This window comes from Puma concolor, chromosome A2 (genome assembly GCF_028749965.1).
Source record: "Puma concolor isolate L17-30 chromosome A2, mPumCon1.1.hap2, whole genome shotgun sequence".
In the NCBI taxonomy this organism is placed as follows: domain Eukaryota; kingdom Metazoa; phylum Chordata; class Mammalia; order Carnivora; family Felidae; genus Puma; species Puma concolor.
This window is the reverse complement of record NC_141668.1, coordinates 98,171,549-98,198,173: the sequence shown is the minus strand read 5'-3', so window position 1 is coordinate 98,198,173 and position 26,625 is coordinate 98,171,549. Positions and strand designations below refer to the sequence as shown.

The window sequence follows — 26,625 nt, the reverse complement described above, 5'->3', positions numbered from 1 at the left end:
GAATGAAATGTTCATCTTATTTTTTTTCTTTTTCTTTTTTCTTTTTTTTAAATGTTTATTTACTTTTGGAGAGAGAGAAACAGAGAAGGAGTGGGGGAATGGCAGAGAAAGAGGGAGATAAAGAATCCAAAGCAGGCTCCAGGCCCTGAGCTGTCAGCACAGAGCCCGATGTGGGGCTCAAACCCACGAACCGTGAGATCATAACCTGAGGCAAAGTCGGCTGCTTAACCAACTGAGCCGCCCAGGCGCCCCAGTTTTTTTTTTTCTTTTTAAATAACAAATGCACTTAGCGATGTCAGCATTCATTTTAATTCAGACTCCATCTCATAATTTTGACAGTCTTTTGATATTTCAGAACGTTCTCTAGTTTTTTATGATTTATTCAGTAGATAAGAAGTCACTTACTCATCAACAAATATTTTTGACCTGTTGCTGTCAGCCAGACACTGTTGCGGGTTCTGGAGATGCCTCTCAGAAATCCTAGCCCTCGTGGAGCTCTTCCTAAGTACATGAATGGGGAGGCTGTTTGCTTAGGTCCCCTGGGGTTCTGTCTGTGAGTGCATTTAAGCTTATGTTATTTCATAATTTTATATGTAAGAGGTGGGTGTGCAGACCCTGCTTTGAATGAAGTTATTTTCATGTGCTGTGCATTTGTTTCCTTCAGTGTTCTCTGGGCAGGTAAAAAGTAAAGAAAGAGTCTGAGGCAGTATTCATTCATTCAGCTTTTCTAACGATGCTATTCAAAATCTGTTTGTCTCACTTATTCCTTCGTCTGCTTACTCCATCATGAACTGGCACTGTAATTTTAACAGGTTTGATTGATGTATTTTGATGTTCTGTTATTTGGCAGAGAAAAGTGTTGCTTTTCTTTAAGGATTATACTTTTATCAAGAGAAAACAATTCTCTTTGCTCCACTTAAATCTTTTTGTCCTAAAGTCTGATTTAATATCAAGGTTACTCTCACTAATATCACATCCATTTAGTTTTTAACAATTCTCTATAATGTTGTTTTCAGTTGACCCCCTCATAAGGTTTATGGTTACATCTATAATCATCTGAGAGATTTTACCTATAGTGGGTCGATTGGAGCTATGTATTTTGAATGGGAATTTTTGTGTGCTTTTTCCGTTCTTCTCTTTATTTGTGTGTGTATGTGTGTGTGTGTGTGTTGCCATATTTTTCTTATTTTTACCATGGCCAATTAGAAAGTAAATATAATGTTCTAAATATCAGTATCTTCACCAATACACTTATTAAATATATGCATGATTTCTAACTACCAAAAACTCGATACCAAAAATAAACCCACATGTACATTATTTTGCAGGACAAATAACTTATCATTTTAAAAAATTATCCCCCCCTTCTCTTCTGCCTTTATCAATTTAATTGGGACGTACAGACTCCGTTGCCATTAAACAATGACTAATTTTACTGTGTAAGTCACCCGTGTATTGTTGTGTATTTTCCCTGTGATATCCACATTTTCAACAATCTCCCTACTTTGCTCTTTGGTTAATCTGGTCTCAGTGCTTCATCCTCTCATGCAATGGCTTTTCCTGTCTCGAGTTTTTTTTTTTTTTTTTTCCTTTTTTGGATCACTTTGTCAACAGCAAAAACTTTTTTTAAAAAATCTGCCTTTCTGCATTAGTAGCAATTTACATGAGTCAACTATTTGGGGGAGAAAATTTTAGTTTCTCTTAACCCATATACTTCAACATTTTCCAAAATACGTTCTGCAGAAACTAGTTCTGTGGGATACTGACAGGTGCCTGGCAAGAATCTAGAATGAACAAAATACATCATGTCTTGTCCCAAGACTCACCTGATCCTTTACTGTCAGTAGGTCTGTGGCCCTTCGGTAGGAGAATGTGTGGGCACAGCCATGAAGTCTGGGAATCTGGTACATAGCCAAACTGCGTTATCCTGGGCTTGCTTCTTTGGAAGGATATTTCTGGTTTTTCTCTCTCTCGTTTTTTAAAAGAAGTTTATTTTCAAAAGTAATCTCCACACCCAATGTGGGGTCGAACTCACAACCCCGAGATCAGGAGTCACACCCTCCTCTGATGGAGCGCCCCCTGTCTTCGTTTTCATTTCTTTATGATGCCAAATGTAGCTAGGTCTGTTTCATTAAGTTCAGGTGTGGCTTATGCTTAGAACATTTTGTTTGCTCCAATTTGATTTCTCTCTACTTTCAGTATTCTACTGATTTTCTTCTGGGACATATATGTGTTCATACTACGCACCTTGATTTAATTTGGTTCAGTTTGGTTTCTCTGGTTTCCATTGGGCTCCCTGCTGCCCCCACTGCCCATCTCGCTCTGCTGGCACATGTTTTAACCAGCTCCCTGTTCCCTTCAGCCTTCCACGTACTTTTTTCTCCACTCAATTGCTTTTTTGTGTGAGGCAGCCTAGCTTCTTTTTCTTTTTTTTAATGTTTATTCATTTTGAGAGAGCATGAGCAGGGGAGGGGCAGAGAGAGAGGGAGGCACAGAATCCAGAGCAGGCTCCAGGCTCCGAGCTGTCAGCATAGAGCCCGACGCAGGGCTTGAACTCATGAACCGCGAGATCATGACCTGAGCCGAGGTCAGACGCTTAACTGACTGAGTCATGCAGGCGCCCCAGTAACAACTGCTCTTGATTTCTGCATCTTTCTGGAATTCCTTTATGAGTACATAAGCAAACACAAATATAAATTGCCATTCTCCTCCATGCTTTCTGTGTCTGCATAAACAGAGGCATGCACTTGGCTCAGCACAAGCAGATTCCGTGCTTGGCAAGCAGTCACCCCAGCAGGGCGGAGGTGGAATGTTCCTTCCACGCATCTAGGTGGGAGACGGCTGTTAGTTCTTCTGTCCCGGGTGCATCGTGTCGTGGTGTGGCCCTCACACATGGCTGGGCTCTCGGTTCCAGCGCTGTTCAGCAGTAGGGCTCAGCCCATGATGCACTGCGTGTTGCTGACCACCCCCTGCTTCTCTGTCTCTGTAGCAGGCCCTGGGATAGAAAAGACTGTTCATTTAGACACTTTTGTGGCATTTTAGTATTGTCACCAGTTTGGCATCCAAGCGTTGTCATCAGTGGCTCCTCTCACTGAATAACGTGTGGACAAATTTGGGTATTGTCAAACTCTTGCACTGAGTGCACTAGTGTGACAGGACCTGGGACCACACCTCCCTCATATACAGATGGGAGTGGCCTGGGAGGGTCCTTCACCATGAGAGAGTGAGGACCACGGATGTAGGGTGCTTGGAGATACAGTGTGTGACGAACATGAAAGGAGTGGTTGATGAGGCGGGAAGAACCACGGGGTGACTTGAAAGCAGTTGTGGTTTTTATGGGAGAGGATATTTGCCTAATTTTGTGGTCAGTATGGTCCCGGTCCCCAGAGCCAATGGAATGCAGTAAAATCAATCAAAATCTTTTTCCACCTCTTCAGATAAGTCCACCTCCTGGTTCAGATGTGTCCAGAGGGCAACATGACTTGATTCAAGACTATGCTGCTTGAGTTAGTAACAGGTCAGTCATGGCCTGAGTTTTCAGCTCTGCTGTTGTTCTGGATACGACAGTGGAAACAGGTGTTCCCCGTCTCCTCCATGTGTCGCCCATGTTCATCCAGATGGTTCAGTTTTTTTCATAATAGTTTTTGCCATCGGAGGTTAGACTTTTATGAAGAGTAATTCCTCCCATGCAGTTGTGTCCCATGGAAAGTGAGGAAAATAGAACACTATCCTCTTTCAACAAGAAACCCAACTCATCTGAATAATGTGATTTACATACTAAGTCAACTTCCAACTTTTTCAAAAAACTCCATACTACGTGTAGCAAATTTTGGATACGCTTGAGCAAGATTTAAATCCATGTGCTCATCAAAAAATAAATACATAGGGGCGCCTGGGTGGTTCAGTCGGTTGGGTGTCTGACTTCAGCTCAGGTCATGATCTCACAGTCCATGAGTTCGAGCCCCTCGTCAAGCTCTGTGCTGACAGCTCAGAGCCTGGATCCTGCTTCAGATTCTGTGTCTCCCCCTCTTCCTGTCCCCCCACCCCCCGCTCACACACTCTTCTCTCTCTCTCAAAAATAAACATTAAAAAATTTTAATTTTAGGGGCACCTAGGTGGCTCAGTCGGTTGAGTGTCCGACTTCAGCTCAGGTCACGATCTCACTTTCCGTGAGTTCGAGCCCCACGTCGGGCTCTGGGCTGATGGCCCAGAGCCTGGAGCCTGCTTCCGATTCTGTGTCTCCCTCTCTCTCTGTTCCTCCCCCGTTCATGCTCTGTCTCTGTCTCAAAAATAAATAAACGTTAAAAAAAAATTTTTTTTTTAAATTTAATTTTATTAAAAATAAAATAATAATTTATTAAAGTAATAAATAAATTAAATAAATAAATAAACCCATGTGCTCATCATACCCCATAGAGGCTGAAAAACCATAGGGGAGGAAATGCAGAGAAGTAGACAGACATTGAAATAGATTTGGTCGAGGGCACCTGGATGGCTCGGCAGGTTAAGCGTCTTGCTCTTGATTTCGGCTCAGGTCATGACCTCCCGGTTAATGAGATCAAGCCTGCCATCAGGCTCTGTGCTGACAGCATGGAGCCTGCTTGGGATTCATTCTCCCTCTCTCTCTCCTTCTCTTCCCCCCCACCCCCAAATAAATAAATAAACATTAAAAAAAAAAGAAAAGAAATAGATTTGGTTGAAAAAGAATACTTTTAGGCGAAAAGAAAGGAAGAAATTAATTGAAGATGTTAGTTCACATTCACCTCAAGCTTTATTTAACAAAAAAGTGATTTGACGTCTGGTGTCTAAAGCTTGAAAGATAATTTGGTGAGCAATGCAGAGGGGGACACAGCCATCGCCTGAGCATTAAGCTGGCTCTGTCACTGTAATTTGTATGGAGCCAATATTATGTTAACACCATTCCCAACCTCTGCCAATAAAATTAAGTGCCCTATTGAAATGCTGCAATTCATTATTTTACTTTCTTGTTAAAAGTAATGCATTTCGTACTTCATAGGCCGATGAGAGGTGTTAAGAGTTAGAACTGGAATATATTTTGGAGGCATTAAGGAAGGCAAAAATTCTCTGATGGCTGTGGAATAGGCCCATTAATGCTTCATTACCAATTTGTTTGACATAACCCATGTCTTGCCATAGTGAGAAGCAGTAGGTTGCCACAAATCCCGGGCATCCTTTGAATGGTTTTTACAGGCTTTCTGGACACTTCAGATAAGAAGCAGTGAAAGAGCTATTTTTTTTTAAATATGTGTAAAGAAAATACGGTGTTCTCTGTCACATGCTTGGAATTCGAGCCTGTGGTGTGAATAACCTTAGAAGAGCTGCCATATATTGATTACTTCAGCTGTCTCCGTTTAGTTATAAAATAAATGAAGTCAGCTCTTGGCTCCTCTGACTCCCTAATGACCACTTCCTTCATTCACCTCCTCTTTCCAAGCATTACCCTAGGACGACCTGGTGAGGCCAGTTGAATTCCGGATCCTTGCCTCTCGCCAAAAAAATCAACAAACAAAAAGACAGTCTCTGTGCATCAGGCATGTAGAAGATGTTCTCAGTCCTAGAGTATAAGCTTCCATGCAAAGTACAGCAAGAAAAATATCTGTATTGAGAGCTGAATTGAGATAATCTTTTTTAGGGCCTCTAGGTGGGTAAATAGCCTACCACCGCCCCCCCCACAATGAAATATGAGGAAACTGACATGATTGCATCACATTATGGATTCATATTGTTCAGCTGAGCACCATTTCCTGAGCACCTGCTGTGTGGGGGTCATGGGGAAGGCTTGTGGGCACCAAGACGAAGGAGACGTAGCCCCTCCTCTGGAAGCAGGCTAGGAAGGCCAACAGCCATGCTCATTTAAGATAAATCCACGTAGAATGCAGAGCAGACTATCCTTAGAGGAATTTCAGTGTTCAGGAGAGTTAGGGCACATTTACCATCCAGTTGGGACACCAGCTCTTTCCTTCTTTCCCTCTTTTCTTTGTAAGTTTCTGTCTCATGGTATGTTTCTTCTCTGCTCATCTGATCATATGAATGCCCAGAGCAGCAGTGGCTCTGATAGTCTGTGATCTGGAATGATCGTTGGCTCCGCCAGGAATAGTCCATAGCATCCACTTTAATAAAATGTGAACATTGACAAATCCTTAGTCCTAGGCAAGCCCAGTGTAAAAACGTCAGCTGCAAACTTGGCGAAGTCCAGCCACCGCATAGCAGCTTTTAAGGATGTTGTAAAATTCTTTCCATAAATAATGTTAAAGGGGAAAAAATAAAAGCTGAACTTCTCAGAAAGTCAGGTTTTCTTACCAGCCTTCCAACCGGCAAGGCAAGGATGCAGTTCTTTTCTGAGAGAAGGCATCTTAGACTTAGATTATATAGTGTATAGAAACATCAGAGAGAAGAAAAACCCAAACCTCTGTTAGAAAAAAATCTTTTTTATATAGCCATAAAAGGGAAATGGTTCCCGCCCACACCACTCTCAGCTGAGATTAAGGGAGTGTCTCTCCCAGCAGCTTTCCAATATGAAGAAATAAAAATCCCAGTGCTTCTGCCCATGGTTTCATGGCCCCGTGGACCTTGCACAGGAAATCAAGGAAGGCTTGTAAAACACTGCATTCACAGAGCTCAACGTTTCGCTTTACCACACTTGCCACATAAGGACGCATCGGCTCAAATCGGAACAAGATGTGATCTTACTGAGAAAGAATCCTTATAATATCACGTTACCTCCCCCTGAAAATTCCCCCAAGCATGTATAAAATCCAGAGGACCTAAAGTGGAACACCAAAGAAAGCCTTTAAGGCTAAAAAGCAAGCTGCGTTTACTTTCCTTGTATCATATTATATAGACATATTACAATTATGTCCGCGATTAAAAGCACTGTCATGCTGCATTATGAACTGTTCTTATGTTTAGGATTAGATAACTCTTCCCCCACACCCCCACGGATTCCTTTTATGTCCTAAGGGCAAATCCTTTCTCTTGGGTCAGGAATGTAATAAGGTAGGTTTTCCTCTCTCTGGGATATTGTGTCTGTCTCACTGTGTTTAAATTGATGCAGAAAGCTCTTCAGAGCAAAATACAGTATTTTCTTTGTATATGAGCCAACAGTTGACTAACCCACAGGGAATTCTCTGTGTTGAGCATTTTAAAGGCACAGGTTGGGTATGTTTGAACTGCTGAAGCTCAGGGAAAACCACTGGGAAAGAGGCCATGGCTCTGGGAAGAGCTGCCTTCTTTCTCACGTGGTCTTGGGGGGTGGGGAGGCGGGGAGAAAAATCACTATTCTAACCAATAATTTTTTAATGACAAATCAAGTCAAGAAAAGTACCCCGCTTATTTTAATAATACTGGTGCAAGACAGGAATAAAGAGGAATTGCAGTTTGCGTAAATGGAGGTTACATAGAATTTAAAGGCATTTAGCTACCTAAAATGAGTTCCCTAAACAGTTCTCTCTCCATCAGACCTATGAATTGTTAACACATACCTCCTGGGAGTTGAACCACAGACCATGGTCTCCAGAACCAGCAAATTTGCCATTTGAAGTAAAAGGGAATTCGTCCGGCTCGGTATCTCCTTCCAGACCACAAGCTGCCAGAGGTCAAGGCCATTGCCAACCAAGGATAACTTATTTAACCCCCGTAATGTTGGTTATGGTTTTGGTAGTACCCCAGAGTCTAGGATCTTGGAATCCATACAAAGTATAAGCAGTATACAGTTTGTGTGTGTGTGTGTGTGTGTGTGTGTGTGTGTGTTCGTATACATCCCCAAAGGGATATATATTTCCTTCCTTCATTCCTTCCTTCCCTCCCTCCCTCCTTTCCTTTCTTCAGGGTGCAGGTCACCCTCTCTTGACAGTGCACTTTCTGTAGCATTTAATTTAAAAAAAAAAAGTCCCCCCTCTGATGAGCCCTTTGGCTCTTTATTTCTGACAAATGAGTTCACTCTTTCTTGACCTTGAATCTGCCACTTTTTTCCCTCAGCCTTATCTGTGTGTAGGTAAAAAGTTTAGCTCTGGATTCTGTTTTGATCTCTTCCACAAACTTGTGGTGCACTAGTACGTAAGTTTCTGAACCTCTCCGAGCATCAGGAAAATCCCCCTGTAGGAGGTAAAGGGTCAGAGAGAATGAACCACGTGGAAAGACATTGGTCAAGCAGGCCCGGTATAGAAGTTGGTGTGAGCAAAGGTGTTCAGCACACAGCCTGCCTGCCCCATCCCTAGAAACAGAGGAGAGGAGAGGGCAGAGCAAAAATGATCATAATGCTGGCCAGCACCTTCGCGTGGCCTTGTGCAGTGGATTTCTATCCATTCATGGGAAGGGCCTCGATTAGGAGGGCCTGGGACCAGCGCTCAACTTGACTCCTTCTTAAAACATGCTGCTGCTCCTCATTGTTGTAGCTGAGTTACCTGAAAATTGAAATGCACAGAAATCGCTTTGCAGGTAATGTAGATAAGATGGCAAATAGGACACTTTTACTTTAAATATCCAGGTGACAAGATTTGGACCAAACATTGAGTTTCAATTAGCTTCAGTCTCTGGGTTTTTTGTTTGCTTTTTTTTTTTTTTTTTTTTAGTACATTCACTATTTTTCCCCTACAGAGTGTTAAAATTCATAACATTTTAACCAGTTTCTGCACTATTATAATTACACTATATTAATATTCTGTTAACATGCAGTGTGGAGGCAATTTGAAGGGTCAAATTAAACTTTTTAAAAGTTGCATGATTGCACAATGTATACTGGCCACGTTTTCCTAGGAAAATGTGCTTATAAAAAAAATAACGTTTTATAGAATCAAACCCCCAAATTAAAAGCATATTTTTAGGAATAAATTAGCACTTCTTGAGAAATCAAATTTTTACTTTGGCGGAGAGGTAAAAGGCAAAACAAACACAACAAAATCCAGGAATGGCTCAAATTCAAAGAAAGTCACCTCCCCCGGGAGTGATTTCACCATGTGAAGAAGGATGGTGCTTTAGCACAAGGGGGGCTAACTTCCCAGTTCTCTTTTGTGAAGGCCACAGATCATTTCACACACACACACACACACACACACACACACACACACACACACACCTTTAAAGTTGCCAAGTTTAAACCTGTGTTTTCCTTATTTATTTCTCCAATTGAAACTCTGTCTGAGCAGCCTTACTTCCTCATTGCTGTCTTTTCCAGTGCTTTAGTCATGGTAGGGGGCGAAATTTCCATTACATTAATGAGATTTTCACAAGCAGATTAAAGATGAAATATGCCCTTCAGTCTTCTGCGATTTAACAGCCCTGCATTAGGAAGAAATCTCTGTATAAACTATCGACAAACACAATAGCCAGGGGGCAAAATTCCAGGGAGACAGAGTAGAGCCTAATCACAAGGGTAACTTGACCTTTTTTTTTTTTTTCCTCTCTCCTTCATCTGAAGCATTTTGAATTATTTCAAGAGAAACTTAGCAAAACTTCAGATGATTTGACTTCCACAGGATTAGGACTTAAATGCCAGAGCCCCTACCCCAAAGTTGTATCAACATCGTGATGGCGGACAAAAATAAATTTTAGAATTCCTTTTCATTAATATGTATAGGAACCGACTAAGATAACTCTGCATTATGTCATTACTAGCTCAGAACCTCAATCTACAGTCACGGCATAAAAGGGGGTTCTGTTTGGTGGACCCTGAAGGCGTATGGGAGGCTGAGGTTTATCGTATTGTTGAGAAAAGAAGAATCACAGGAAATTGCTTCTGTTTCCTGTGGCTTCTGGTTCTCAAAGCACAAATGGAAGGCGATGGGCTGGGGGTAACGCTGAGATCTGGGCCCACATCAGTTCTCAACCTGGTATTTCCAATAACACATTCCTCCAACAAATATTTATTGAGCATTTACTATATGCTGGGCACCATTCCAGGCACTTGGAACACATCAGGGAACAGAATCAATAAAAATTTCTGCCTGTGTGGAATTTACATCCTCATGGGGAGGCAGACAATAAATCAGAAATAGTCTGTACGTAAAGTATAGTGTGTGCGAGGTGATGAGGGCCATGGGGAAAATCCAGCAGCCGAGGCCAAGGGAGTGGGGAGTTCAGAGATGAGGAGGGTGTACTATAAATGGGGTGATCAGTCTCATTAAGGAGGTGACACTGGAAGGAGGACTTGAAGGAGGTCCAATAATCTTGGCTTAGTGACCCCGTCCCAGATGAGAGCTAGGTGTCTCCAACTACATCGTTCAGTCTCAGGAGCGGACTTTTCCTTTGAGGCACTGGTTCTGCACTGCTTCCGTGTGCTGCAGGGGCCAGGTCTCATGTGTCCCCCGCCCACACCCCGTCCATCCCGTCTTGCGGGCACTCAGCCCCTGGTGACCATGCTGCAAGATGCGGGGAGCAATCTTTGCTTCTCCAGCCCTGCAGGCCTCCTCGACGAAAGGCTGTTACGAAGAATGGAATTTTACAGACAGCTCAGGGGAATCACGGAGGGTCCAAAACAGCAAAGAGCTTGTAATAATGGACACTTGTGGTCTCTGTCAATGTTCTTTAGTCCCTTCCAGCATGGGAGTTACACATGGTCCACTTGTCCTTCGGAAGCTCCAAGCTCCCCCATGATGCTCTCTTCCCTATCTGATTCCCTAAAACATACTACAGCTGGGAAGCTGTTGCTGCTAGAAAGCCTAACTTTTGTTGTCTTAGCTTATGCCCGGGGGTCCTCCGGATATACCCAGGGCACCCCCTTCCCCACCATTGCATGCAGTCTCCTTTGTCCCTCTTCCACTTCTGTTTCATTCTGTTTCTTAAACACTGGTTTCTCATCATCTCCAGTGACTTCCTTCATCCTCCGCAAAGTCTCCATAGGTCAGGGTCTTTCACGTTGGCCTTTGTGAAGTCCTTAAGATTCTGTGTGTGGGGGTCACCAAAGATAATATGGCATGGGGAAAGGGGCTGCCCTCCTCCTTCGGTTAGGCCTTTCTCAGATTCTTAAATCTTTAGACTTGTCTTCTTTGCCGGATGTCCTTATGGAGATGTCCTGGAGGTACTTGCATTATGTCTTGCCCCAAACAGAAATATCATCTCTTTCAAATTCTCCCAGAATCTCTCAAGCTAGAAACTTGAGTATTATCTGTTCCTCCTGTCTCTAATTCACAATCCACAAACTATCCCAAATTGTCTCTCAATCTAGCTCTTTCTCTCCATCCTCTTGGTGGCTGTCTGGGGCATAGGTGCTTTAGAGCATCCGGCACCCCTTGTGGTTTTGCACCAGCCTAGGTGGTAGCAGAAGTCCTGTTGCAGTATACTCCCAGCTCCCTCCCTCACCCCTCCTGTATTATGTACATGGACATGCACCTATGCGCTCACACACTCACCCTTCCTGTGTACATGCACACACGCACACCCTTCCTGCACTATGTACGTGCACACGCAGGCACGCACACTCAGCCCTCTGTACTATGCACATGCACCCACACACACACGTACACACACACCCCTCCTGTACTATATACATGCACATGCACACGCACATACATTCATCCCCCGGTACTATGTACATGCACACACACACGCGCACACACACACCCCTCCTATACTATATACATGTACATGCTCACGTGCACACACATTTCCCTGTACTATGTACATGCACACACACACACCCCTCCTGTACTATATACATGTACATGCACGCGGACACATACACTCATCCCCCTGTACTATGTACATACACACGTGTCCCCCTGTACTATGTACATGCACACGTGTCCCCCTGTACTATGTACATGCACACGTGTGTGTTTACACACTCAGCCCACACTCAGTGGCATTTGCCAACACATCATGATCTTCCTTGACCCTGGACCTCTGTAGCTCTCTCTCCTCTGGGATACACTTTTCTCTGTGCCAGGTTCCCTCTCTTTATTTTGGATTCAGCTCAGTTACCTGCGTGTGAAGCCTGCCCTGACCTCATTCTGTCACCACTGTAGTTAAACCACTTGTTTCCCACTCACCCCACTTCAAATATTATCTCAGACACAGTGCACATGCCTTACTCTTCTTGTCTTGCCCCCAGTATACGAATGAATTCCTATATCCTAATGCCTGGACCAATGTTCTTTCTATAAACTCTATGCTTTCTACTGACATGATAAAGGAAATTACAATCTGCATATGGAATAGTTAGCATGTGCCCATATCATACAAGATATTTTATTCTTATATACTCACATGTGCCAGCAATAGGGACTAAGATGTTTCGAAGGGGTCCGGTACGCCAGGGTGAATAAGAGTTCACTGAAGAGTGGTGGAAAAGTTCCACACGTTGAAAAGCTTGCTAACGTGGAGATGTCCTAGGGTTCCCCTTCCATCCTGTTTTGCTAAGACAAACTGGCAAAGCCAGGGGCCTTGAGCTTACTAGTTTTCTGTCATGTGGGGCCGTGAGGGAAGGAAGAGGGTGGTGCATTCCTTTGGGTGGCTTGCTTTTTATTTACGATGGTGTCCGTGATGTGAAAGCTAATTTTTAAACAGCGCTCCTTTCTGCATTCCAACAGCCACTCTTGGACGAAATCCAGTGGACATGTCTTACTCAGTGTTGCCTCTTCAGGGTTTAGCACAGTAACTGTGATATCATAAATAAGCATTGAGTTAATAGTGAATGAATAAGTCAGCTCAGCGGGGACTTGTGGGCAGATTTCCAAGTGGATAATTTTGCCTGCTTGCCTGCCTCTTTCCTTTCTTCCAATAGCTCTTGAGATTTGCCTGGGTTTCTGTCATTAGCAGCCCCCACCCCTACTTTGCACACATACACACACACTCACCTAAACTCCCGTTGACTCTGAAGGAAGACTCCCAGCACTTTTCAGGCAGGGACCTCCCCTAGCAGTGTAGTGGGCAGAAACCCTCAGGGACGAGGTTGGGTCTGGGCTGGCACCAGAATAACTCTCTGCCTCATGTCTTCAAAGGATCCCAGGAAAAAAGAGTCTGGACTTTTCTCCAAATGTTAAAAATAGACTTTCATTTGAAATTCAAACATATTTTATTGTATCTGTCATTGTTTTGACAAATATTTTAGACCTCAAAATTAGGGTTGAAAATTTATCAAAGGGGCATCTGGGTGGCTCAGGAGCTAAGCATCCGACTCTTGATTTCAGCTCAGGTCATGATCTCACAGTTCGTGGGTTCAAGCCCCGCATTGGGCTCTGTGCTGGAACTGTGGAGCCTGCTTGGAATTCTCTCTCCCTCTCTCTCTCTGCCCCTCTCTCTGCCCCTCCCCCATGCATGCTGGCTCTCTTGCTCTCTCTCTCAAAATAAGTAAGCCTTAAAAAATGAATAAATAAAATGAATAAGAGTTTGTAAGACAGTATGCCAGTTTCAAGGCCAATTGTTGTAATGTCCAGAATCAGTCTTCAGTAATGTGGATGGAGCATAGACACTTTTATAAGGGCGGTGAAGAGAGACCACCCATTCAAATCCTGTCTCATCTTTACTCCTCTGTGTTTATTGTATTCTTGAATTTCAAATGTCCTCACAACCACACTATATATTCAGGCTCTTTCCAAAGGGCAGTGCCCGTGTGTTCCATGTGGATTGCCAAGATCATAAAAATTAAGAACTAATTAAAGGCTAAAATTTTTTCTGCTTCTAGATAATGGAAACTCTTTCTGTCTTCCATCTCAAACAGGAACAGTTTACATCTACCTTTTTGCATTCAGGAAGACTTTAAAATTGAGTCTTCCTTCATCATGTGTATGGGTGTGTGTGTGTGTGTGTGTGTGTGTGTGTGTGTGTGTGTGTAAGCATTAAACTCCTTAAAATTAGAAGTGCAAGGAGTCCTGTTATAATTGCCATTATATTATTGTACCAATCCAACCTACCTTTTAAAGTTTATAACAAAAGAATTCCTTTGACCATAGGTTGAAGAATATAACTACTCTACAAAAACTAGCAGGAATTATTATTATACAGAGAAACTACCCATTAACCTTCTTTTCTCTTCATGGCCAAAATCCAGGTCCATAGGGTGGGAGGATTTTAATCCCGGGGACACAGTTAGACTTTTGAAATCTTTAATTTGGTGATATCTGCCATTACTATGGATGGTAACACTTTCCAGATACACTGGGTTTGTAGGGATGATCCATTCCTATGAGTGACTAAGGATGCATTTTCTGGCCACCTTTCCTGGGCCCTGTGGCCTTAGTCTAGAGCCAATTGAAGAACCAGAAGGTGGGGCTTTCACACTGTGTCTTGAGAGCTAGTGCTGTGATCAGAAACGGCACTCACTGTATTTGGTGGATTGGCTCATTGCAAAAAGATGAACAATTTTAAAAATGGTTTGGAGATTGGTTTTCCAAACTGTTTCATCCCGTGATGACACAACTAAGATTATCTTGCCTGTCTGCAGTTAGCAGTCTTATTTCTAGACGGGTGTTACTAAATCCTAAATCTTTACTTGCTTAACTCTTTGTATTTGTCTTTTTGGCAACTGGGCCCCCAGTCCATCTCCTTAAGACGCGTTTGTATTTTTATTGTTATTTTGCCTCAAACAAAAGTTGGTATTTGAAAGAATAAGATAAAAAACAAAATGTGCCCAGTAATTTGTACAAAGAATGTAATTTGTAGAAAGAAAGTAATTTGAAGGATGCGATGAAAGCACTTTACCTCTCTTTTTGAAATCTTGGTGGGATTTAAATGCTGGCCCTTCCAGAAAAGTTCTCAAAAGGTTTTTTGTTTGTTTAACAAAACACTTTATTAAACTATAAGAGAACCTTCTTAAAAGAGAAGAGTTACATTTATGTTTTGTGAAATTTTTTTTAATGTTTATTTTTTGACAGAGCGCTCAGTGGGGGAAAGGCGCAGGGGTGTGGTGGAGGGGGGGTGGCTAGGGGGTGGGAGGAAGATCAAAGCAGGCTCTGAGCTGACAGCAGTGAGCCCAATGTGGGGCTCGAACTCACGGACCATGAGATCATGACCTGAGCCGAAGTCAGACACTCAACTGACTGAGCCACCCCTCTAAAATAATTTAGAGTTCAGAGAACAAAACTACAAGAGATCAAGAACTTTTACAATCCTTACAAGGAGTTAGAAGCCCTGAACCCATTTTCAAGAATGAAGATGTTTTCCTTTTAACTAAGTAATATGAATAACATTAATCTATATTAACGCTTACATTTTACTTTTTAAAAATTCTTCTCAAAAATGAAAATTTCCTGTGGTGTTAGGTCATCCTACTATGAAGCCAGTATACTATCGTTGTGTATACATGATTCTGAGCCAGTACCTGCCACACTTCTGGAGTGGGAGGAGATACAAGCCAGGTCAGTTATATCGCAAATGAGACATTTACACCTGGTAATTTTATAATTCAAGGTAACAACAAAACCAAAAATATAAAAATTCTGAATTGACTACCCTTGAATTTGCCATGAGATTTTTAGTACATGTTAAACTATATAATGCATTAGAAAATACCGGATTTTTCAAATCATGCACTATTTTGCATGAACTCACTTGAAATAATACAAGCGTAGGATGTTTTAGTGTTGCTTCCATCTCTGCACAGAGTTCCCTTTTCTCCGTCTTTCTACTCATCTCTACAACTTGAAAGATGAGGAAGGGATATACAGAGAAGTTGTCACTTATGTGACATTCTCAGGTTGTTAACTCTGAGTCCAGTATGAAATCCACCAGGAAATATTGTATCATTGAAGTATGTTCTATTTTGACTCTGTCTGTGGATCGTGTGTGTGTGTGTGTGTGTGTGTGAATTCTGTAATAGAAGCTATGATTAAGGTACAGCCTGGTGCTGCCAGAGAAACCATTTGCTAGGCCCAACCCCTACTCTGTCTGGGGATGGATGCAGGAGAAAGTCAGATCCATTTCTCAACCACTTTTCCTCTGTCCACCCACAATCCCCTGTCACCAAAGTCCATCACCAAGTACAGTAGACCCTTGAACGACACAGGGGTTGGGGCACTGACCCTCCATGCAGTGGAAAATCTGTGCATAGCTTTTGTCTCTCCCAAAACTAAACTACGAATAGCCTAATGTTGACTAGAAGCCTTACCAAGAACATAAATAGTTGATTAGCACATATTTTGCACATGTATTATTTACTGTATTCTTATGATAAGGTAAGCTAGAAAAAAAATGGTATTAAGAAAGTCATAAGGAAGAGAAAATACATTTATAATAATGTACTGTAAAAAGTCTGCATATAAGTGGCCCCATGCAGTTCAAACCCCTGCTGTTCAAAGTGTTCAAATGCACTTTCTTTTTTTTTTTTTTTTTTTTTTTTTTTTTTCAACGTTTATTTATTTTTGGGACAGCGAGAGACAGAGCATGAATGGGGAGGGGCAGAGAGAGAGGGAGACACAGAATCAGAAACAGGCTCCAGGCTCTGAGCCATCAGCCCAGAGCCTGACGCGGGGCTCGAACTCACGGACTGCGAGATCGTGACCTGGCTGAAGTCGGACGCTTAACCGACTGCGCCACCCAGGCGCCCCTCAAATGCACTTTCATGGTTTTCTTTTTTTTTTTTTTTTGGAGGGAGGAGAGGGTAACATCTTTATTGACATACACTTACTATACCTTGTGTGAGGCAAACATGTTAACCACTACACTAGGGAAACCCTACCTCATATACCATGTGATTCACCCATTTAAAGTATACAACTCAGGGGCACGTGGGTGGCTCAGTTGGTTAAGCATCTGACTTTGGCTCAGGTCATGATATCATGGCTCGTGGGTTCGAGCCCCACTTCGGGCTCTGTGATGACAGCTCAGAGCCTGGAGCCTGCTTCCGATTCTGTGCCTCCCTCTCTCTCTGCCCCTCCCCCACTCACATTCTGTCTGTCTCTTTCTCTCAAAGATAAATAAACATTAAGAAAAATTTAAAGTATACAACTCAGTGTATTTTGATATAAACACAGAGTTGTGCAACCATCCCCTCAATCAATTTTACAATGTTTTCATTAGAAAGAAAGAAATCCCACCTCCCAGTCTCTTTGCAGCCACAGGTAACCACTAGTCTACCTTCCTTCTTTCTTTCTTTTTTTTTCTTTTTCTTCTTGAAAAGATTTTATTTTTAAGTAATTCCTGCACCCAACGTGGGGCTCGAACTTACAACCCCAAGATCAAGAGTCGCATGCTTTACCCACTGAGCCAGCCAGGCACCCCTAGTGTACCTTGTTTCTATAGAGACCTGCTTATTATGGGCATTCGTATAAATGGAATCATACAATCTGTGTCCTTTTGTGACTGCCTTCTTTCACTTAGCGTATTGTTTGGGTTCACCCACGTTGTAACAGGTGTCGGAACATCATTCCTTTCAGTTTGAGGGGGAATGTGATGGAGCTCCAGTGGGTGGAGCATACCTCCAGCCAACGGGGTCAGGGTGGCACTGAGGGTGGTATCTTAAGTTAGTTTCCATTGTCTAATTGCAACATTGCGAGGCCCTTTGTCTGACATTTGCCTTCTTTTAAAGAACTTTGTCTTCCTCACACATAAAAGAAAATAGTTTTGTTACAGATTTGTGCCTTGAAACAAACAAGATTTGAATACCTGTCAGAAGGACTCCATTCATTTATTCCTTCTTTTTTTGTTTTAATTTTTTTAACGTTTATTTATTTTTTGAGAGACCGAGAGCATGAGCAGGAGAGGGGCAGAGAGAGAGGGAGTCACAGAATCTGAAGCAGGCTCCAGGCTCCGAGCTGTCAGCACAGAGCCCGACAATGGGGCTCAAACTCACGAACCACAAGATCATGACCTGAGCTGAAGTCGGACGCTCAACCGACTAAGCCACCTGGGCGCCCCTCTGTTTATTCCCTCTTAACCAGGAAGCGGACTTTTGCTTTTTATCTCTACCTAATTCTTAATATTCATACCAGAAAGAAGAAGAGAATGCTGTTTTTTACCCAACGTGTTGAGTCCTTTTGATATTTCTCTGTGTAATTTTTTAGTTATATCAGAAAACTAGAAGGTGGCTGGAATACTTGTATAAACCAGCATGGATTCAAACAATTGTGTTGTGAGGTCTTCGTGGAGATCCCTCCTACAGCAAGCATCACATTACTGTTAGGAAGATTGATGGGTGCCAACAAAACCATTTGAATTATTTTATTTATCTAAAATTAAAGTGCATATAGAGATAAAGGGCCTATTTCAGCTCTGATAGTCTGAGGCTGCTGCCTTTTTCTGCTTCTGCCTAGCAATGCCGTTAGAAATCCTAACATAGGGTACTGCTAATGGAATCTGTGTCACGACAGTTGTACAACTTTCCAGCAATGGCCCATGTGTGACAGAATACACAAAACAAGAAGGCGTATGTCTCCTTTCAGATGAAAGGTTTGAAGGATTCTTGCAGTTTCTTGGAGACAAGCAATTTCAGTTTCTTAAATCAGCTTTAATAAAAATTAAGCTTTAATCCGATATAAATTATTTTTTCCTCTCTCTTTTGCAGAAATATTTCTGGACTACTAAGAGATAGTACAGTTGACTCTTGAACAACATGGGTTTGAACCGTGTGGGTCCACTTATATGTGGATTTTTTTCAAGAAATATAGTGCAACACCATAAATGTATTTTCTCTTACGATTTTCTCAATAACATTGTCTTTTCTCCAGCTTACTTTATTGTAAAAAGACAGTATATAATACACATAACATACAAAATGTGTGTTAATTGACTGATTACACATAATATTAACATAATATCGGTAAGGCTTCCGGTCAAGTTTTTGAGGAGTCAAAACTTCCATGTGGATTTTTTACTGTGCACGGTGTCGGCACCCCTAAATCCTGTGTTGTTCAAGGATCAGCTGTTATAGATCGATAATATAAAGTCAAGATTCAAACTGAAAATGGAGCTTATTTAAAATTGTTTAGCTGCTTATAGCCCATCCTCTACCAGAATAGGGGGCCTCCTTAACCTACGTCCTCAGCAAATCCCTAAAAGTTAATAAATTATTGAATTCTGTTAAATGTATTCACTGGCTCAAGCCTAGGTTATGAGCTCACCTGGTGGCCATGCAAAAAGATTTAGAATTGAACATTTCTAGTTTCTGAGAAGGCAGGGTTTCGGTTCTATTTCCTTCGGTTTTAAAACAAACTCACGAAGGGGCACCTGGGTGGCTCAGTCGGTTAAGTGTCCGACCGGCTCAGGTCATGATCTCGCAGTTTGTGGGTTCGAGCCTCACGCTGGGCTCTGTGCTGACAGCTCTGGAGCCTGCTTCAAATTCTGTGTCTCCCTCTCTCTCTGTCCCTCCCCTGCTTGTGCTCTGTCTCTCTCTCTCTCTCTCTCTCTCTCTCTCTCTCTCTCTTTGTCTCTCAAAAATAAACAAACATTTAAAAAATAATGAAATAAAATAAAATAAGATCATGGCATCAAATAGTGGAGTGTTCGTGGGTTAAGATAACAGAGAAATGTAGCAAAGGGATGAATCAGAAAGAGTCCCCAGGCTTCAGTGAACCCAACCACCTGCAAGCCCATAATGCAAGTTCCATTGTCTTGAGCATTCATATATGAGATACACTACTTTCTGAGTCTTTATTTTCTTTTCCGTCAAAGCAGGGGTGCTGTGTATGTGTGTCTCCATGTGTGTGTTTGTACATACCTACGTACCTGGGTTTGTGTGGAGAGAGATCCGACTTGAGCGCCATTCTACTGAAGACTGCGCGGTCCGCTTGTTACGCGTACCCCGTGCTGTGAAAAACTTGGCGGGAGCGCACTTTGTGGAAGCCTTTTACATCGGTGGCAAGGTTCTGTGTTATCTGAGAAACAGTAGAAACTGACAGAAAGACTGGTGTGTAAGGTATATGCACAGGGGAGCCATGTGGACATGGTGGTGAGTGTTGGGTCCCAAGCTTTTACATTTCCTGCTGTCCCTCGTTTTCAGTGGGCGTAACGGTAACATTTTCATTACGACAGTGGGGAGTTTACTTTCTTGATGTTAAGGAGCTGTCTGATTTAAAGACTTTAATTTTTAAAAAAAGGCTTTTTCATGTTCAGTTTTCAGAGAGAGAGAGAGAGACAGAGTGCGAGTGGGGAAGGGGCAGAAAGAGAGAGGGAGACACAGAATCCAAAGCGGGCTCCAGAGCTGTCAGCACAGAGCCCAACGCAGGGCTCAAACCCACGAACCGAACCGTGAGATCATGACCTGAGCCGAAGTCAGACGCTTAACCGACTGAGCCACCCAGGCGCCCCTGATTTAAGGACTTTGTCTGCTGACCAGTGTGCTATGCTGGCAGAGTTTGAACGGGGATGAGAGAAGCTTCCACACCCACCTCGCGCCCGGTTGCTCAGATGGAAGCTGCTTACCCGCCTAGAAAGCTTGTGCTTTCTGAGTGGGAATCGGCGGGGAATCTGGCAGAAGGAGAGGGAGGCAGATAGAAAGCACCAGTGTGCTTCCAAGGTTCACGAACCGCTTGAATAGCAGCTTTATTTGGAGAGCCGCGAACATTCGGGGTCGATAGACCACACGCGTGCATTTCATCTGAAGGGTTAGCAATTAGACTGCAGAGGAACTGCCTGCTCTTTACTGGGAGTGAAATAACGAAGCCAGAAGAAAGGATTCTGATTAGCTTCGTGAAGTCCATTGTGGCTTCCATTTTGCTGATGGTGACAGAAAAGCTTCCCTTCCCCCATTTTCCTTCAGGGTCTTTCTTCCCACAGCACTGAAGCCTCCGAGGCTGATGCAAGTAGCTGGTTGCCTCCATGGCCAGGCGGACAACAGAGAGACTTCTCCCACCTTCCTCTGCACCCCGAGGCTCCACGGGGAGCAGACAAGACGGGAATGCATGCCTGGCCCTGGCTCACCTTGCTGCAAACACATCTCAGTGGGGAAACAGCAACTTGGCTGGTTTGCTCTGGGCACCTCAGATGTATTATTTGTTTCATCAGCCATCAATTTCCGGAGGCAAAGGGTTACAACACCGTTTGGAAAATGGAATCATGGAGAGGCTGTGTGGTGGGACCCGGCCTTTTCGGGGAGTTGCCTGGTCCTGGCATCCCCATTCCTGTTTGTTCAGACAGGGAGAGTTTTGAGCGGCCCGGCTGAGAGAGCTGACATACAGCACCGTAATTTATACCATCTATCTCTTTCTGGAGCTTGGGCCTCTGGCAAATTGCATGTCTTTGTGTTGGATTAGTTTGGAATTTAATCATGCATTATTTTCCCTCCCAATTAAATTATTTATATATTTGATTAACGTTTTCACTGCGAGGAAGCCAAATGTTCAATGAAACCACAAATAAACACATGCCCATTGAATTTCAGGCCAGCTTCACATGGGATCATTCTGTCTGTGGAATGTTAAGAATTCACTCTGTATAGCCTTCTTAGCTACCTGGGATTTTGGTGAGCAAAATCCACCCCATCCTAGGATCACGATGCAGGGGGAGTCTGTCTGGCCTAGGTCCCTCCCTTGTTTAGCCTAGGATCCTGGCTTTTTTCCTTCCCATGGCTTTTTCTTTTCCCTGCACTGAAACCTCCCTCCCTCTAATTTTACTTCCTCAGGCTTGAGAGCCAGCCTGACCAAGAAAGTCATGGCTCTGGGGCACCTGGGTGACTCAGTCGATTAAGCGTCTGACTCCTGATTCTGGCTCAGGTCATGATCTCACAGTTCATGAGTTCGAGCCCCGCATCGGGCTCTGTACTGACAGTACAGGCCCTGCTTGGGATTCTTGCTCTCCCTCTCCCTTCCCCTCCCCTGCTCATACTCTTGCTCTCAAAATAAAGAAAACTTTTAAAAGAATGTCATGGGCTCTGCTAGTCCAAGGAAGAGACTGAAATCACCTAATCAGGGGTGAGCAGACCAATGGCCCACAGGTAAGGTCTGGCCCACTGCATGATTTTGCACAGCCCTTGAGCTAAGAATGGTTTTTACAGTTTTAAATGGTTGAAAAAAATATTTTTTAATGTTTTATTTGTTTTTGAGAGCAAGAGCACGGCAGGGGTGGGAGGTGGAACAGAGGATCTGAAGTGGGCTCTGTGCTGACAGCAGTGAGTCCGATACGGGGTTCGAACTCATGAACCATGAGATCACGACCTGAGCCGAAGTCAGGCGCTCAACCAACTGAGCCACCCAGGCGCCCCTTGAAAAAAATTTTAAGAATATTTCTTGACATGTGAACTGCTCAGTGTCCAGGATAAACAGCTGTACCTGTTCACTTACACGTTGTCTGTGGCCGTTCGCCTAAAACAGCGACAGAGTTTGAGTGCCTACAAACTTCTGACCACCAAAGCCTAAAATAGATTACTGTCTGGCTTTTTACAGATAATGTTTGCCGACACCTGATCTCTGGTTCATCACCAAGATTTAACAGACAAGAAAACCAAGGTTCAAGTGGGAGAACTGAGCTGTCCAAAGGTACACAGCTCATCAGAAATGGATCTGGGAGGCATCTTCCGATGCCCGCCCCGCACTCTTCCCACTGTAGCATAGGGTCCGCCCTAAGATGAGCCCTCCTGTGGACACTCGCCACAGAGGCCAAAGCAGCTTGGGAAAGAAATGTAAATATTTAGGACCCATGGACATGTAAAATCTATGATTTCTTAGAATTTGAATTTTCACTTGCAATCTAGGGCCAGGAAATGTATTCAGCTTAAAATGTATTTGAGCTGCCCAAGTAGGCAGAAGGACGCATCCGTATTTCTGTAGAGTAATTGATTACGTCCTGTGCTCAGCACTTGGACCTGGGCCCTGCCGGCTGAGGTGGTAGGATCTCATTTCAAGAAAAATAACTTGTGGTCTCACTCCAAGTTTTCACTCGAGCAGTTTCAGCAAATTATAAAAGCATATGAGATGGAACTCAGGTCTCCTGTACAGGGACCAAGAAGGAAAATCCCCAAGATGCTAACCTTTGGGAAAGTGAGGTCGCTCCTACTTCCTGGTGCAGATTCTTCTGCGTCCCTCCCCATGTGGTGATCCAATGGCTGATCTCCATGGGATCCCCGGGTTAGAGATCGTCCCAGAGGCCAAGATCGATGAGAGTTGTTGAGGTATAAATAGAAAAGGGGATCTTTTAGTCACTGTGCTCTCCAGCTCCTTGTCAGTTCTCTCTTCCAGCTTTGCAGCGGGTCCCTCCACACCTTTATAGACCGCTGCTGTGACTTCCCAGCCTTCCGGTTTAAACCTGTCCTTCAGAGCCTTCCATCTCTTGGCATGCACTTGAGGGGGCTGCTGGGGTGTTGGGTTCTCCTCAGTTACCTCACCCAGAGGAACAGACCCCTTCCCTCTCCTCCTAGAGTCTCTGACTTCACTGGCCACCCTTGACGCCTCCCCTGTTGCTCATTCCAGCTCCCCGCCCCGAGTAAGGCCCGTTAACCTTAGTACTCTGTCCTTGGGGGCAGGCGTCCAAGTGCTGCTCTCTGGACGTACGTTCTGTCCAAGGTTGTATCCTGCAGTCGTGCTGCTGGTGATCTGACCCAGCACTCTGCATCCCAAGTGGGCCCAAGCTCGCCTACCTCAGCGGCATCCTCCCAGGCCATGGAAACTCTTACCTTCTTACCGCACCACGCAGTGGCAGTGCTGGAAGCTTCCTGTGTCTGCTAGACCCATCCACCCATCCTCTCCTGCCATGCATGTTCCTCACACTATTCTTCAAAGGAACCAGGTTCTGTCCCACAGGTCTCACTTTTCTGCCGTACTGACCCTTTCTCCCCACCCCGTTCCTGATCTGCACACCTGGCTGGTCTCTGCCCCTCGCTTAGGTCCTGCCACGTCATTGAAGAAACTCACCCTGCTCTTTGGACACAAATTTGAGACCCCCTGTTAATTATTTTTAGAAAACCCTCTTACTTCCTTTCATAACACTGATCACAACTATAATTATATGGTAATTTAAGCCATTATCTGCTTGGCTCCGGTAGACTGTCATTTCCTTAGGGCAGGAAGCATGTCTGTCTGATTCCCCGGCACAGGGCCTGGTGTGGAGTGGACCCGAGTACATACAGCCCCAGTACACGCATGAGAGACCAGTAAAACGTTGCAATCGCAGATCGTACAGGAAAGTTTGTTAATTGATGAGAAAAAGTGTTTCTAGAAAACCTGAGACTCAGCTTAAATGCAGCATCCACTCAGAAAACTCTGATTTTCCAGCTCATGCTCAGGTAGCCCCACACGTCTCCCCTCGGAGACCTGGGAGTCTTGGGTAACAAGCACTCAGTTCTCTCCAGGAAGTGTACATGCAAAATAGAGTGAACTCACCTTGTATTCACTTACTCCACCCGGCAGGGTAGAGCTCACATCTGCATAGCATTCAAATCCTTTTGAATTCTTGAGAGTGTGTTATCTTCCAGTAATAGAACCCTTTACTTGCAGTCATGTTGTATGGATACCAGGTGAAATGAAGCTGAGTTAGATCAGCAGGAGCATCAAGTTCAAGCTCTTCTGTCCAGCGAAAGTTCAGTGTGCACATGAGTCCGAATCAATTCAGCAAATATTTACTGAGGACCAACCAGGTGCCAGGGATACTGGTCTGTTGCTGAGAATAAGAAGCTAAAAGATGTGGATCCTGCCCTCCAGGAGGAGGCTCAGCCCTGGTTCTAATTCAGCTTTCCAGCTCAGCCTGCCCCTCTCCTCCTTCCTCCTTCCCCTCCTGTCTCCTTTTTCTTTTCGTGTACCTCAATCCAAGTAGCTTATTTCCAATGGCTTGGGAGAAAGTGAACCAAGAGCAGTGTTTAGGGAATGGATTTGTGTGATCAGCAGCTGTTTCCCCTGGAAAGGAGAGTTTGCAGAGCCCTTGTATGTTCCGTGGGCTTAAAGGCTGGGCTCTGGCATACCTCGGGACAGTCCTGGCTGATAGGTGTGGGCCGCAAAGATGCGCTTGAAGCATAAATTTGAAGATTGCATGGTGTCCCCTGTCCAGCACCTCTGTTCTCCTCATACCGTCATATACATAACTTTTAAGAAATGCTAGTACTTAGGATAGTTGGCTTTTCAGAGGACACCCATGTCTGTGTGTCCTGGGTTGCTACACCCTTGGGGACCCAAGTGACTCTGTGTGGTTTCCTTGTGGCTTGCAGCGCTTCTGAGAGGACCCTGGTTGTCTCCCGCTGTGTTCTGCTCAGTCACCCACTCTCCTCGGTTCTTCCACCTTTCCGACAGCTGCTCAACTCTCTGACAGAGAGTTCACAGCAACTGCCTTTCTCTGCCCGCACCCATTTTTCAACTCCAGAAAGTGGGACCAACGTCATTTGTTCTAGCGGGCCGCCTCCTGGAGGAACGGAGAAAGGCCGACTGAGGGTGGCATCTTGCCCTCAGGCCCCTGGAGACCACTCATTCAGGAGCCGGAGCCTAAGCAAGAAAGTAATTAAGTGTTCTGTCACAGCACACAGTGCATGGAACCCAAAGGGAGCGTTCTCTCATTGAACAGATTCATTTGTGGGGGGTTTCCGTGGATGTTTCAGAAAGGGCTTGCAAGAGCCTTAAATGAAGGCAAATAGGATGTGGGGTAACCAGAGAATAAAAGCAACAGGTTCCACCCAGGACCCAGCTTTCCTCACTAACCCATAACTGGACACTTAAATCACATCATCATCTTATTTAAATTGACTTAAATGGGATCCTAGTTGAGAACTTTCTCTGCCTCTGGTGCTTCCTTAGGTTTCCTGGGTCTTGGGGTGTGAATCCAGGGAGCCTAACATTATTTGAAAACTTTGAATTGCTAAGGAGTTCAGGGAAATTTATCTTCATATTAAAAACCAAGTTAATAGAATTACATAGAGCTGGAAAGAACCTTAGCACTTAGGGAAGCCATCCCTTTATTTTGTCACTGAGGAAGGCTAGGATCCTGAGACTTAAAGCATTTTGTTGCTCCCTGGTTCTCTTCAGTATCTAGTTCGTTTGTCTGTGATTATTACCCAACGAGAAAAAAACCCCACAAATTGGAACTAAAGTGTAGTTTGAAAAGGTGCTTTGGTTTTTTGCTGGCCCTTTATGCAGAATCAGGTGCGCACACACACACACACACGTGTGCTCGTGTCCCCGTTCTCTGCAGTCTCAGCCACAGCGCTAATCCGGGACCCAGAGCGCGTGCGAGCTGGGGAGCACCCAGCTGCTCTGTCGACCATGAGACCCCCCACTTTGCAGACGCCCAGCGAGGATGTGCGGGCCACCTCATTTCACAACCCCCACCCCCCACCTTCAGAGGCATTTCTGGGACACCCAGCTTCCTCCGAACAGGGACACTCCTGCTACTTAGAAATGAAGCGTGCACAGATTTATTTAAGAAACATACGAACTGACACAAAATCACTTGTATATAAAATTGTCTTATGTTCCTTAGGGCCTCCGGTTGGGGCACTTTCTGTGCCCCCTTCTGTAGCCTTCAGAAAGGAGTCCTGCATTGCTCTCTCCCTTTCTTTTTTTTCCAACCCCCAGCATATAAATAATGACCATATTCATGGTGAGAAGAAGGAATTTGTGTGCCGATGGTTGGATTGCTCGAGAGAGCAGAAGCCCTTCAAAGCCCAGTACATGCTGGTGGTGCACATGAGGAGACACACGGGGGAGAAGCCTCACAAATGCACTGTGAGTGTGCGGCACAGGCTGCTGGCTTGGGGCCATCTGGCACTAGTGCGTGTCAGGTTGGGGTTCAGGGTCACCCGCGGGCCTCTACACGCTATGCTGA

At 44.2% G+C, this 26,625-nt stretch overlaps 1 protein-coding gene and 1 long non-coding RNA gene across 7 annotated transcripts in view; both read left to right on the top strand.

Moving 5' to 3' along the window:
* The window catches only part of GLI3 (GLI family zinc finger 3), a 282,606-nt gene that overhangs the window by 237,245 nt on the left and 18,736 nt on the right, over positions 1-26,625 (top strand). For all 6 annotated transcript variants that reach the window (XM_086697022.1, XM_086697023.1, XM_086697026.1 and 3 more), the window contains one exon: positions 26,376-26,525. In XM_086697022.1, coding sequence (XP_086553148.1) covers positions 26,376-26,525 — 150 coding nt within the window. The remainder of the gene's footprint in view (positions 1-26,375; positions 26,526-26,625) is intronic.
* Positions 806-19,289, top strand: LOC147583354 (uncharacterized). The gene is made up of 2 exons (XR_015248132.1): positions 806-3,946; positions 19,170-19,289. It is a non-coding gene; the product is annotated as an uncharacterized LOC147583354 (long non-coding RNA).